General features: G+C 32.7%; 1 protein-coding gene across 8 annotated transcripts in view; it reads left to right on the top strand.

The window, feature by feature from the left end:
* EPHA5 (EPH receptor A5) overlaps positions 1 to 14,797 on the top strand; it is a 353,938-nt gene that overhangs the window by 300,277 nt on the left and 38,864 nt on the right. For all 8 annotated transcript variants that reach the window (XM_054485823.2, XM_054485824.2, XM_054485826.2 and 5 more), the window contains 3 exons: positions 4,356 to 4,423; positions 5,718 to 5,843; positions 6,530 to 6,715. In XM_054485823.2, coding sequence (XP_054341798.1) covers positions 4,356 to 4,423; positions 5,718 to 5,843; positions 6,530 to 6,715 — 380 coding nt within the window. The remainder of the gene's footprint in view (positions 1 to 4,355; positions 4,424 to 5,717; positions 5,844 to 6,529; positions 6,716 to 14,797) is intronic.

The following is a 14,797-nucleotide window of genomic DNA, read 5'->3' on the forward strand; positions in this document are numbered from 1 at the left end:
TAAGGATTTACACTCCGTTTTGGCTAATCTATTCACTTATCTTTCCTCATTGGTCACAAGAGTGCCGTTTATAAAGTACTGCTTATGTACATTGCTCGGTACTCTGAAATTCTTGACATTCATATCCCAAATTCATTATCAAGTCCGAAATTTATACTCAAGAACTAAGTTATTCATTGGCTGTCCATCTCTACATAAATATTTTTTATTTCATGTATTATGAAATTCTTAAATATCCAAATTTGTTATTATAACTGCAACCAAATTTTTAAGATCAGCATTAATAGTATCAGAAATGTATTATCCAAATCCTTAGAAAAAGCATGGGAGAAAATGGGTTGACTTCTAAATAAGCCATAAGGTCATTGCTATATTTATGTATATATCTAGCATCTCTCTCTATATGTAGCATCTCTCTCTAGGACTTCTAAATAAATATTAATTAATGAATATGAGTTATGCCTATGAATAATTTCTCCTGCCCGTCTCTATTACTAAATAGCAAAAGCACATTGTTTTCTAAAAGGACACGAGTATAAATGATTAGAGGATGTGATTCCTCTAAATACAGACACTACAGATGTTTTTAGTATAATAATTTCAAAGTTCATTAAAATTGTGATATGAAACAACATTTAAAAAATAGTTTCTTTTCCATTCAGAAAAAAAGACATCATTTCCAGAAAGTGGGAGGCACAATTTACATACAGAATGACATATTTATTGACCGTTTTTCTGATTGGTTAAAATTATGCATCTGGAGCAGGTACAGAACATGATACTGAATGAACAGGCTTCCTGAAATGCTTTTTCAGTGAGACTGAATGCTGCCTGAGTACCAGTCTCTGCTAGCTTCACTTTTACTTGCTGTTTCTTGTTGAGGCTTGTTTTAATGATGCTTCGGGTGTTCCAGAACTTAATTCTATACGTTAATGTGATATGCAGCCGTATATATTATGGAGCTCCAGAGATGCCCATAGTCAAAAATAACTCCTTTCAATTGCCCTCCTGACTCTCACCCTAGGTAATGCAATGTTAACTGCTCCTCACCAAGGTATTCCCAAGTTATTTTCTTATGAGATCCAAAGTTTTATTTTCATTTTCATACCAGGAAATTTCATGCCATTTAAATATCCATGAGGTTTATTTAATGATAAAGGCTATTTGAGGATACAATTTTGAAAGCGTATTATTTATTTTTTTGAAGGTGGGAGAGTTGAAGGTGGATGAATAGATGTTTGTTTTCTAATGTAAATTGTAAGAACATGTATAGCTTTCAGGACTCTGTAGAATTCGTCTAACAAAGTTGTTTTTGTCAGTATTATTTAAATAACATAAATCTCTGGATAATTTAACACAATTGTATTTAGAACATTATTAAAAAGAAACATTAATAACTGTTCTCTCTAGAGGCACATATATTAAAGGTTAAAAGAATAATTTTGTATCTAGCAAAATTATGAGCAATGTATTAAAATAACTTAAAACTTAGCTTGAATAGACAAAATATAATTTCAGCATGGTTTAATGTATTTGTTTCTTCCCTCCTTTTCGTTTTGGTGAGGTGATTTAAGATGTCTTAAGGACCCTGGAGTGACAAATGTATCTAAGTGTTATGAATAAAATTTGAAGCTGTGAGATCCCTGTTGTGTATTTTTCCTCACCTAAGAACATTATATGTGTTAGGAATATTACTTCAAGTTTACTGAAAATTTACTAGTGTTACTTTACTAATACATTGCCAGTTTCTTAATATGATAAAGATAACTGCATTTGTTGTTGTTGTTGTTGTTGTTGTTGTTGTTGAGGTGGAGTCTAGCTCTGTGGCCCAGGCTGGAGTGCAGTGGCAAGATCTTGGCTCACTGCAACCTCCGGCTCCTGGGTTCAAGCGATTCTTCTGCCTCAGCCTCCCAAGCAGCTAGGATTACAGGTGATGCCTGCCACCACGTGTAGCTAATTTTTGTATTTTTAGTAGATACTGGGTTTCACTGTGTTGGCCAGGCTGCTTTCAAACTCCTGACCTCACGGATCTGCCCACCTCAGATTCCCAAAGTGCTGGGATTACAAGCGTGAGCCACCATGCCCAGCCAGATAACTGTATTTTTTCCAAAAATGACAAAAAATGGATTGGGTTGGTCATTTTTGTAATATATATGTAGTTACACATTGTAAAATGACAACAAAATATATTCCCTTAATATCAAAATATACATATATTTTAAATATATCCTAGAATATGTAATCAAAGAATAGTCTCTGTTAGTACATGTGTAATAGACACTTCATTTACATCACACAGTAGTTCTCAACCAATTTTGTAATGAAAGTATTTTATCAGCCTGTCATTTGGCTGTCTTTTCTTAATGCATAAATCAATGGAAATTTTGTTTTTAGTAAACTGAATTTTGTGCTGGGAGCTTATGAATAGTAAAATCACTTCTTTAGAGTTTCACTAAAAATAATTTAAATATTTTCATTTTAGCCAGTTGTTTAATGTTGTACGCTTAATCATCAATTCAGTGTTCATTCAGCACATTCCCTCTCCAAACACCTGTCATTGTGTAGACATAATCAAAACATCATTCTCTCATTCATTTATTCATTCATCAATGTGACGAATATTTTTAGTGCCAACTCTGAGTCAGGTGCCAGGTCACTGCAAGAATTTATAGATGAATAAAATTTGTTGCCATTCAAGAAGCTAAAAAGCAGTAAGGAAGCCAACACGCATACTCAAATGACTATGCTGCAGCGTAGACTGGAAATCACATGAGGGGATGCATAAAGCTACTGTGCTCCAAAGGGAAAATACTACACTAAGTTTAAGTATTGGGAAAAACGTGAAGAAGGAAAAAATGGAACTGAACTTTGAAAGTTGGAAATTGTTAGGAAGAAAATCCTCAGTGAAGGAACCAATATGTGCAAACGTATGGGAGCATGGAGAAATATCCTGGAGATTTCAGGAGAAAATTTAGTACATGTGAAGATGAACAGTTGGAGTTGATGCAGGAAATGTGTGTTAGGGCTACATTTAGGAATCTTTATCTTATTATTTCATTAAATATTTTGCAGTAGATAGCTAATGCAATAGAAAAGCATCTTATATACTGTAATTTAGCTATAGCCATGTCTAGTATAGTTTAGGAAAGGAGTTACAGAGTGGAGGAGCATCATTTTGAAGGCACTTATAGTAATGTGGAGGAAAAATGTTAAGGACTTAATTGAGGAAATGTTAGAGTTAATGAAAAGAAAGAGATGGGTCGTAGTTCCTGGGATTTGGCACTAATTTCTTGTGAAGGACACAAGAATAAGTTTTTGTTTTTAAGGGACCAAGGCCATACTGGAGTTATTAACAGGAAAAGAAGGCAGACTATGGTTGAAAGAAGTAAAGAAAAATACACTGATTTCATTTTCAGGTCCATTGAGTTTGAATGTTGGTGGACTACCCCTATAAAATAAATCTACCAGGAATAAGAACATAACTCTCAAAAGAAATTAAACCAGTGAGATAGAATTATTAATTAAACTGATAGAAATAGATGGACTGAGAGGAGAGAACCAGAGAGGTTCACGTGGAGGACCTACGAAAATGTCCATACATCAATGTAGAGAAGAGCAAAAAGCATCAGAAAAGTAGTTAGGGATTTCAATCCATCAAGAATAATGAAAAACTAAGATTGTATTTAGAGGTTAAGATGTCATTTGTGAATCTTAGGAGGACAGATTTTTTCTCCTAGTAATAAGAGAAATTTGCAAAGACTTGCAAATTTGTGGATTATTGAGAAAACGAAGAGAGATAAAGGTTTGAAAAGTGAAGCTGAGAGGCTTTGCAAGTTGTGGTGAATTTCATAGTTTTCTGGGTGGATGTGAGTGGAAAACAGCCAGTGGAGCAACTGAGGATTCCAAAACAGTAGAGAGAAAAACAAAAATCAAAAATCTATTGTGCAGGGTGATGAAGGCAAGAAACTATTAGATCAGAGGCACATTTTTTGGGCAGTTCATTCAGAAAGAGGCAGTGGCCTTTGAACTGCCAAAAAATAAAAATAAAATAAAGTAAAAGAGGAAAAGAGAACAACAATGTCTGGTATAGAGTATTTGGTGAGGGGAAGTTTAAAAACAGGTTTGGATGGCTTCAGGCTTCTCAGTGAAATCTAGGCAAGATTATTTGCTGAGTGAGGAACACTGGCTAGGGACATAGGTCTCATCCAAACTACTAGTATTGGCATCATTCCAAACTACTAGTATGAAAATCAGTTTAGGGTTGCAATAATTTCAATTGTGCTTCATGCTTCTGCACTTGATGTGACTGATTCACCGCTTTCAGATGTGGCTAATTCTAGCTTACTTTGTTCCAGGCGATGTGGCTACAGCAAAGCAAAACAAGATCCAGAAGAGGAAAAGATGCATTTTCATAATGGGCACAGTAAGCAAATTGTAAAAAATAAAAACAGAATAAAATATGGGACACTTTATTGTTATTTAAGTTTCTTTTCAGGCTAGAAGATTTATAATAACTGACCAAAATATTGTTTTTTAAAAAAATAAGTGTTCTATTTGTTACATTCCTGTAAAGAATACAGGCTTGGGTATTTCTGGAAGGCTTTAGGCAATAGCTGAATGGTTTATTCAATTATTTAAATAATACTTTCGTTATAATCAAAATAAAAACTTTTTGCCTAATATAAAGAGCTATTATATTTCAAATAAAATTTCCTGACATATTCTAATTCCTAGCAACACAATGAGTAGAAATCTATCATTAAGTAGCATCATCAGGTTAAATAAGTAAAATTTCTCAGGTTTTTTTTTCTTCTAACTTTTAGTGGGAATTTACCTGAACAGGTCCTGCAGCAGCAATCTTGGTTCAAATGACTTAAAGACCATGCTTTAAAAAATAATGCAGAAAATCATGTTTTAATAAAGAGTTTTAACAACTAGCCTAAATGAGTTGAATTTTGATATTTTATTATTTTTCCTTAAATGGTGCAATGTGAATTGATTTGCCAAGTGAGTGACAAATATATTTGTTTTTTTCACTCTGCCATCTTAAATGTCAAAATCATTAAAGCCATAACTCATGCTGCAAAGCATTGAATTCATTTCCTAATCCTATCTTATTTCATATTATTTATTCCCAAAAAACTTGATGAGGTGATATTAGTAGCCGTTAAAGGTGATAAAACTGAAACTCATGGAGCATAAGTCTTGTCTAATGTCATGCAGTGACAGAAGTGCAATGAGAAGCAGAATACTTTGTTTTGACTTATATGTCAGCCTTTTTGCACCACACCACCAGAAAAGTTACTTGAAATCATTTTGTATAAAATTAAAATTAATAATAATGTGATTATATCGAATATCATCCATATGAAATATAGAATAATAAACCAGCAAATTAAGCACTAGTATTGCATTGTCCAGTTCAGTGAATAACATTGTCTTAATTTGCCTCAGAGGCTTTCTAAGTATTATCATTGAGAGGTGTATTTTCTCAGATATGTCATCACATATGCATTTCTTGTGCCAGCAAACAGATTTCTAAAATTGTAAAACTGATGTGGTTGTACAAACAACTGTAACTCAGGAGAGGGCTGGTCCTTGCAGTTTGAATACTTCTAGGAATTAGAGATTTAAGCCATACTTGCATGTTAATAAAGTTCATAATTTTGCTCATCCATCACAACTACTTCTATTTTAATTCCAATTTATATTTACAGTTAAACTGCCAGGAGTAAGAACTTATATTGATCCACATACCTATGAGGATCCCAATCAAGCTGTCCACGAATTTGCCAAGGAGATAGAAGCATCATGTATCACCATTGAGAGAGTTATCGGAGCAGGTACGACAATGTGTTTGACTTTCACTTTTAACTTTTGTTTGCATTCTAGAATGTAATATATCAGTGTCCTGATGTAACAGAGAATGTTTTTAATCTTTTGTAATTGGCTTGCATTCAAAGTGATATGAAACTGATCACATTTTAATACAACCTTTTGTGTAACTCAAGCTTAAACCAGCAAATATCTGGTTTATAAAATTTAAAAACAGCAAAAAATATATTTCAAATAGATAATGTTTCACTATATACACATATATATATAGTGAATTTGTAATACCCAAAAGTATTTATGTAATTCAGTTCATATCTGCCTTAAAATTGTTTCCTTTTTTTCTAGCTATAACCTGGGTGACTTTTCTCTTCTTACTACTACGGTAGACAGAAAAAGAAGAAAAAGTGATTTTTAGTTAGCTGCTTTTAATTTCATTCTTTTTTTAAAGGATTTTGTAGGTGAGATGGAGGAAGTTAATAGCCGCTAAAGTGTTTTATGATCATCTGTTATGGTTTGTTCCAATGTACTATTTATTTTCATTACTATCAATAATGTACTGTAGACTACCCTTTTCTGTTTTTTGTTTGTTTGTTTGTTTTTTCATCTAAGCCTTAGTAGTGTAAGAGGGCACTCGAGTATTAATAGACTAAGAATTTCAAATGAGTTTTTGCATTTTTTTCATCTTTATCACAAGGTGAATTTGGTGAAGTTTGTAGTGGACGTTTGAAACTACCAGGAAAAAGAGAATTACCTGTGGCTATCAAAACCCTTAAAGTAGGCTATACTGAAAAACAACGCAGAGATTTCCTAGGTGAAGCAAGTATCATGGGACAGTTTGATCATCCTAACATCATCCATTTAGAAGGTGTGGTGACCAAAAGTAAGTATGATGGCAAATTATACATGTGTGTGCACATCCTCAATATCTGTCTAGATTATTATTCATTTAGGGTAAAGAGAAACCAAGATTGTAATATATTAATTTCTCTAACATTAATGTTTATCCTGTATTTTAGTAAATTTTTGTTAAAGCTAATCTTCAATGAACTTGAATTTTCAACTATCTTTTAAAATATATATTTTAACCCATTTGCTATGAATTCAATGTCAGACAAAAATGTATCCAGATAAAAGAAGCAGTAAATATATCAACTTTTTTTTAACTATTGGCTCTTTTACTTTTTATCCTAATGAAATATTAACTTCAAAGTTCTGACTGAGGCATTGAAGTTTAACATTCAATAGGATTACTATAACCATAGCAATGCCACCTTTTATGCAGTTCTTTATAGCCAGGTTCATTTTGTTTATTCATTTTTTAAAGATATGTTAATAGTTCTAGGAAAAGCAACAACCACAGAAGACAGGAAAAGTTCCTTTTAATGAATTTTTGTTGTTGTGAAAGCAAATCTAGTTTTTCTTTCTCAAAAATATCTAGAATTTTACATCTCTTTTAATTTGTGTTAATGTTTTGTAAACGTGTTAGCATGGTGAGCCTTGCAATACAAGGATTTTAAATCATTTTCAGTCAACAAATAATGTATTTTTGTGGCACATGACTGAGGTCTTCATTTTCTTTGTATTCATTATTTCTTTACCGTTCCAATGTGTTCTGATTCCTTCCTTTATTCCTTACACCATACACATAAGTTACAAAAATCCATATCTTAAAGAGAGATACATCTCCAGGAAGCATGCTCAGAGAGGAATCTAGGAAAAGAATAAAATAAACTACATGCGTGGGTTTCTTCAGATCTTAGATGTGTTTCTTCCTCCAGTTGAGTATATACCCACACACTATTCTTTACTTGATGGCAACCCAGACAGGGCATTTCTGGAGCAGGAAGGCAATCCTGAGGTCTTACTAGAAAAGTGGAAATTGCTAAAGAAAGGCAGGAGGCGGGATCAAGAGAGAGGCAGGCAGAGGAAACAGCATTTTTTTTAATGGAATAAAACAAAAATATTTTATAATGAGGATATTCTTTAATGGATGTGTGGAAATATGTGAAATAACAATATAATATAGAAATATGGTCACAGATGCAATAAAATAAAATCAGAATTTGAATGTGGCTATATTCTATCTGAGGGGAAAGACCTTGAAAGAACATCAGTGATAGCAAGTGGCGATAGATACCGTAGAAGCAAGAATCATAACAATAAAGAATCAGTAAAATTATTTGCTATGCAGAAATGGTATTATCTAATATAAAACATAGTTCTTAATGATGGTACCAATAATAATAGTAAGCAAATATTTCATAATTTCTGTCTCCATTGCCTTATTCACATGGCTACCAAATTTAACTTTCTGAAAATAAACTCTCACTATGACATCCCGTTACCCCAGGGTAAATGCAGACTCCATAGGCAGCCAATCTACCCTTCATAATGAGTTAAGATGTAATATTTAGAACAATGCCAGATTACTGTTATTATCATGGAAGACCACCTTACATAATAGTCAAGAACATGGACTATGCACCTAGTGATGCAATTTGAATTTTAATTTGAATATAAACAATTATGTGGTTTTGCACATCATAAACATTTAGAACCTTAGTTTCCACATTAATGCTATGGGGTGAGAATACCTTATAGCACTATTGTGAAGATGACACTAATTAATACAGATGAAGTTTAGAATGGGCAAGGCACGAAGTAGGTACTTATTTAGTACATAGTTACTACTTCTCCACTTACTTTTCTTCCTATGCTCTGAACTTCTCCATATCCATTCTATGCTTAGTCCATTTTAAAGTATCTCATATTTTGCCCTGCCTTCATTGCCTCTTTCTCTGAAATGTACACCCTCATGTTCACTACTTTTTCAAGTTCATTGAGACCTTATTCAAAGTCTACCAACTCTGTGAAACAATCCCTTCCACTTTGCCCTGAAGTAATTTCTTCTTTTGAACACTGTGCCTACATGATAATTTTTGCAAGTCTATAACGTTTCTTCATTTGGTTCAAAAGTCTTATTTAAATCTTACTTAATTTTGTCTCTTTTGCTTATATTTTTCAGCTCTCTAGCTAAAAAATGTATGTTCCTTGAAGACAAAGATCGTATCCTAAATATTTATGTAAACATACTGTATTTTACAGACCTTTGTTACAAAACTTGTTTATTTGAACAGGTCCTGACTGAAATAACTTAAAACAACTTCTTGTAATAATACAAACAAATTTCTCATATATTGCATATGCATTTTTTTAGAAGCTAGTGTCAATATTAACAAATGATCATATCTAGATTCCGTGAATTCTATTCTAAAAAAATGTTACTGTGGTTAGAAAGGCAGTTTTAAATTTCTAATCTCTTAATCAAATATTCTGCTGGATGATGCTGCTTACCATGAGGCTACACATATATGTAAAGCAAACTGTAAATACTAACAATATTTATTTGCTTTTACTTTTTAGTCTATATGAATTGAAATGATATTTCCCCTTTATAAATTTAGCTCTTGATGTTCAACTTAGGAAGTCTCCAACTTGTTTTTAATTTACCATGTTGCAACTCACTTTATTTGTGTCCTTAATTTCATGCTCTCTGATCTGATGCTAATTTATTCAGCAATTATTCTCAACCTGCAGCACACAGATAATGAGACATAAGTGCAACTAAATCTTGTGATTTTTCTTATTGAAGTTGAGGTAGGGAGTCTGAAGTAGCCCTCCTATGGATGGTGTCATCATGAGCCTTCATCTTTCCACTATCACATGCCAGAAGCTTGAGCCCCCATTCAAATTCCTTCTGTGATTTATTGTGAAACAGGAACCATCATAAATAGATACATATATTCTAAAGGCATGACAAATGACATAAAAAAAGCCCACAGTTCTTGGCTTAATTGACTCATTTGAAATGCAAGGCACTTTAGTGTAATAGACATAGTGCCAGCTTTTACTATTTAATGAGATTTGGGAAAAAGATAAAAAGAAAAAAAGTTATAATTTTTTCACAGCAGCATCCTTAGGTCCTGAAGATTTCATCTACCATCAGTGGAAAATTATTATCCAAACTGACTGAAGGAAGATCTATTGAGTTTTAGGATTAGTCATAATTTTATTTCTTAATTTAGAATCATGTATGAATAAGCCTAGTTCTGTAAAATTAATAAATTTAAAAAAGACATTACAGAAACATTAGAGGAATCTCTGTCTTTCTCTTTATTTCTATATCTGCAGGGATAGAACATCCAATTACATTGACTACCTAAACTGCTAGACAGTTTTGACTTACTTTGTAAATTTATAATTATCTTTCAAATATATTTCCTTAGTCTGTCTAGTAAGATCATTTTCTTTATACAGGGTCTTATTATATATTAACTAACATTATTCCAACAGTCTTCCACTACTCTTCCCATTTTGTCACTTTCCACTTTAGTCCACTCCATACACATTGACCTCAAATCACTGCTTTCCTGTCATGCTTCATCAGCAGTCAAGCAAACAAATCAACCAAAATGCATAGACTTTCATACTTAACCTGATACACATTTCCATATTTCACTATTTTCTTTCTGGAAAACTCTACCTTATTCTTGCCCTGCCACCTTGAGATACTTCACTCAGGCCTAAAATGTCCTCTCTTCTCTCTACTCGACCTTCAGATTTAATTCAAATGTGACCTCTATGAGATCAGTGTCATTTATCTTCATTTTTCCTTCAATCTTGAGTGCCTGCCTGGCATAAAGTAGGCCTTCAATTATGTTGAATAGCTGAGTAAAGGAAAACTTCCCAGTTCTACATTGGAGTACAAATTTTAAAATATGAACTTCAAAGGGCAAAGGTTTTTGTTTTGCTCACTTGTGTGTTCCTAGATCCAAGCCCAACAGGTGTAGCACTTTATATGTGTGTTGAATGAATGAATTCTCAGTCAGAAGTAATTGTCTAAATACCAGTGGCATTTCTGTATACTCTGTCATGCTGTATGTTATTTCATAATTAAATCTGCACATGTTTTATCACCCTTCTTATGTAATGAGCTCATTGAAACTAGCATAGGTTTATCACCCCCTTTGTCTAGCAAAGGGCCAGACACATTAGGTAATAAAAAAGAGAAAGAAATTAAAATAGTGAATGAATAAATTGTGGCTATGTAAAGATCTTAAGCTAGTTAGAATGATATAGTTTATGTTTTAAATTTAAAAACTTAATTATATAAAACCATTGGCTTTTAAGAAAAATAATAAAATTAATAGGAAAGAAATAGTCTGAAAATCAGATCTTGCATACACCACTATTAATTATTAACATCGCATTAAGAATTTACTAAGCTTAGTTTTCTTTATATGTTATCTCTTTTAATCTGCACAATAAGCTATGCTATAGACATTAGTATTTGTTTTCATTTTACAGAGGGGAAAAATTAACATTAAAAAAGTTAAATACCTTATCCAATATCATAAAACTAGCATGGGAATAATGTCAGATTTTAAAACAGCTCTATCTGACTCCAAAATCCAAACTCTTAAACAGTGAGTATAACCAGCCTCATATTTCATCATTCGGTACATGCTTGACAAGAAACATTCATTTATTCAAAAAATACTAGTTGATCACCTAATACATGCCTATTCTTACTAATCAATGGGGCTATAGCAGAGATTAAACCGACTGAGTTTCTGCCTTTATAGGGTTTACCTTTGGGTGATGGAGACAGAAATTAAATGAACGAATAACTTAAGATAATAATGTTAAATGGAGAAAATCAAGCTTGGAAAGGAGATTACAAGTTGAGAGTGGGTGTTTTCTATTTTACTTAGATAAGGCTTGAACAAATTAAAGTTTTGGGCCTTACAGACATTTGGAGGCAGACTGTTACAGGAAGAGGCACTAGCAATGCTCTAAGAGAACTTGCCTGGAAGGTTCAAGAAACAGCAAGAAGGCCATTGTCGTTGCAGTGGAATGAGAGGAGTCTTTGGTAAGAATTTAGATTAACGATGTAGTAGGAGAATAGACCATGTAAAAACTCTTTGGTGGCTGCAAAGACCATCTCTTAATCTGAACTTTGAAGACGTAGAGCTAACATGGGATAGAATTTGATTTACACATTAACAGGACCAGAAAGGCTGCTGGGTTAAGAAGAGGTGGTAGGACCCAGTGTTGAAGCAGGGAGGCACTGGAAGCTAATTGACATTGTTCACAGATCATTATGGATTAGGACAGTATAATGACCTAGCATGGTGGAGGGTAGTGGTTGGATTTTGTAGATATTTTGAAGGCAATCACAGTAAACCTTCTTGTGAATTGGATGTGAATATGAGAAAAAGTGAGGAGTCAATGATAACTATAAATTATTTGTCCTGAGTACCTCAAAAAAAAGGAGTTGCAATTTATGGGGAAGAGTTTGTGAGGAACAAGATTAAGCTTGGTAATCAGTAGCTCAGTTGTGGACATGTTAAATTTGAAATACCTATTAGCATACAATTACAGATGTTGTGCATAAAGCTGGATTTAGCTTTAGTCCCAAGAAGTAAAAAGAAAAATGTTTGAAGTATGAGTTAACTTTAATTTTATGTCTTCCACTTCACAAGAAGAAATAAAATTATATGATCCAGTTATAAACAATGATATACATAAACAACTTTAAAACTGAAGTGGAAACAGAACCAAGCTCATTAATTTGGTTCTTGTTTTTCTTTGTTAAGGCAGATACAGGTGTTTAATAAATACACATATACTAAAAATGAGAGATTTACAAGTGCTGTCTCTGAAAGAATCTAAATCTCAATCATCTGAAAAAAATATAGGTTTATAGAAAGAGATTTGCTGACTTGCAGATTGACTGTTAGTAAATGAAACTGTGTTTTAAAGTTATTTTCATTATTAATACAACCAAGTTGTCAGATTTGATCATTTTTAGATTCTCCATCTCTTCTGAAAAGTCTATAATTTCTGACTCCATAATTACTGTATTAACCACTTTCACTAATGTAAGAACAATTCTAGTTTGTTTTTAATTTGAGAAACAAACATCTATTGAAAAGGTTTATATCAATGTAAACAAACTGAAATAAAGAGGATATTTCGGAAAGCTTGGAATTTCTACCCATAGAGACATTTTGCATTTCCATGCTCCTGTCTCAGGTGAGGTATACAAGCTTTTGATTTTATCTTATTTGCCCGATCTGAAATTATATAATTTTACAAAGGACTTGTCCCAACATGTTAGCCAGCAAATAAGAACCATAATCAAATTAAAATATCTGAGTACATTTCTAAGTTCCGTCTCATAGTTTGTTTTTATTTTTGTTGTTTTGTTTTTTCCCCTTTTAATAAGAATTACCTATTCCTACTGCAAGTACAAGATCGTATTTTCTGGTTGACCGTTATCCATTAATAATTGATTCACCATATTTGTGTTATCCTAAGTTGCTTTTGGGATAAGAATAAAAGACATTTGAAACAGCTGCAAACATAAGTATACTAAATAGAAAACAATGCAAATAAGATGGCATAATGAAATCATACTATAGGTCTATAAGCAGAGGCTTACTTTTAATCATTTACAAGTCTTAAAATATATTTCTAAGAGAAATCCAGTGACAATAATTTTCCAGTGAATTATGAGGCTTCTAAATGAAATGTTCACTGATAGCCCTAAGTGGTATCATGTGTTTATTGATGAGCTAATGGTTTTGGAAAGGCAGATGGCAGGAATGCAAATAAAATAATAAGCCTATATTTAGGAGCAACTCTTGTGATGTGGCCTAATTTAGTGTTTCACAAAATTTAATGTGCCTCTGGGGATATTGCTAAATTGCAGAATCTGTTTCAATAGATCTCATTGGGGAATGGTATTTTACATTTCTAATAAGTTCCCAGGACATGTCTATGCTGCTTGTCAGATATCATACTCTGAGAAACAAGGAGTAGATCAACATTCCCCAAATTTGTTTCACCTAACTTTGAGATGTTTTGTGGCAAAGGATTGTATTACCAGGAAGGGCATATTCTCTTCTCTTTTGGAGATTTGTGATGGATGTTAGCACCAAAAAAGTCACATAATAAGTAAAAAAACCTCATTTTTTGTAATTGTAGAAAAAACATACACACACACCTTGAGCTATACACCTTTAAATTTTTTTTCAAATGTACAATACAGTATTATTACCCCTACACACACTGTTGTACAGCAGATCTTTAGTACTTTTTCATCTTGCATACTGTAGCTTTGTACACATTGAACAGCAACCCTCCACTTCCCTGTTCCCACAGCTCCTGGAAACTACCTTTCTACTTTCTGCTTCTGTGGGTTTAACTACTTTAAGTACCTCTTACGAATGTAATCCAAGATTGTTCACAATACACTGCTTTGATCATATGTGGGTAATGAGCATATATAAAAATAGAATATTTATTGAGAAAAGGTGAATTCCTGAACTAGATCTGCCATCAATGGTTGAATAATTAGTTATGACATATTTGTGATTCCCAAGTTTGTATTAACACCAAAAAATGAATATTTGTGAGTTTTTAAAATGAAATCAAAGTAAACATTTTGAATTTGTAGGCATCCCAGTATGGGAGAAAGGAAAACAGCCTTAATATTCAGATAGATATAAATTTGATTCTCAACTTTACTCCTTATATAACTTGCTCTAGACAACCCAAGTAATATAATGAACCTTTCTGAGCCTTACTTGCCTTCTCTGAAAAAGTCTATTATAATATCACAGTTATAGAATTTTAATATAAATTCATAACATTGCCTTATAAAGAGTAGATGCTCAATAAATTTGAGCTCTTTTATGGTTATCAATAATAAAGGTAAATTTCTCAAATAATGTATTTCTGTTACTTCATGTACTCTCCCTGGGCTGGACCTTCAGTAAATAATATAAAGTAATATAAAAACTCTCCCCTGTGATTAAAATCATGTTTTGACATGCTTTATGAGTTCTTTTTATATGGATTTTTGATAACATGCTTTCAAAATTATTGGCAGATC

Source organism: Pongo pygmaeus, chromosome 3 (genome assembly GCF_028885625.2).
Source record: "Pongo pygmaeus isolate AG05252 chromosome 3, NHGRI_mPonPyg2-v2.0_pri, whole genome shotgun sequence".
NCBI lineage: Eukaryota > Metazoa > Chordata > Mammalia > Primates > Hominidae > Pongo > Pongo pygmaeus.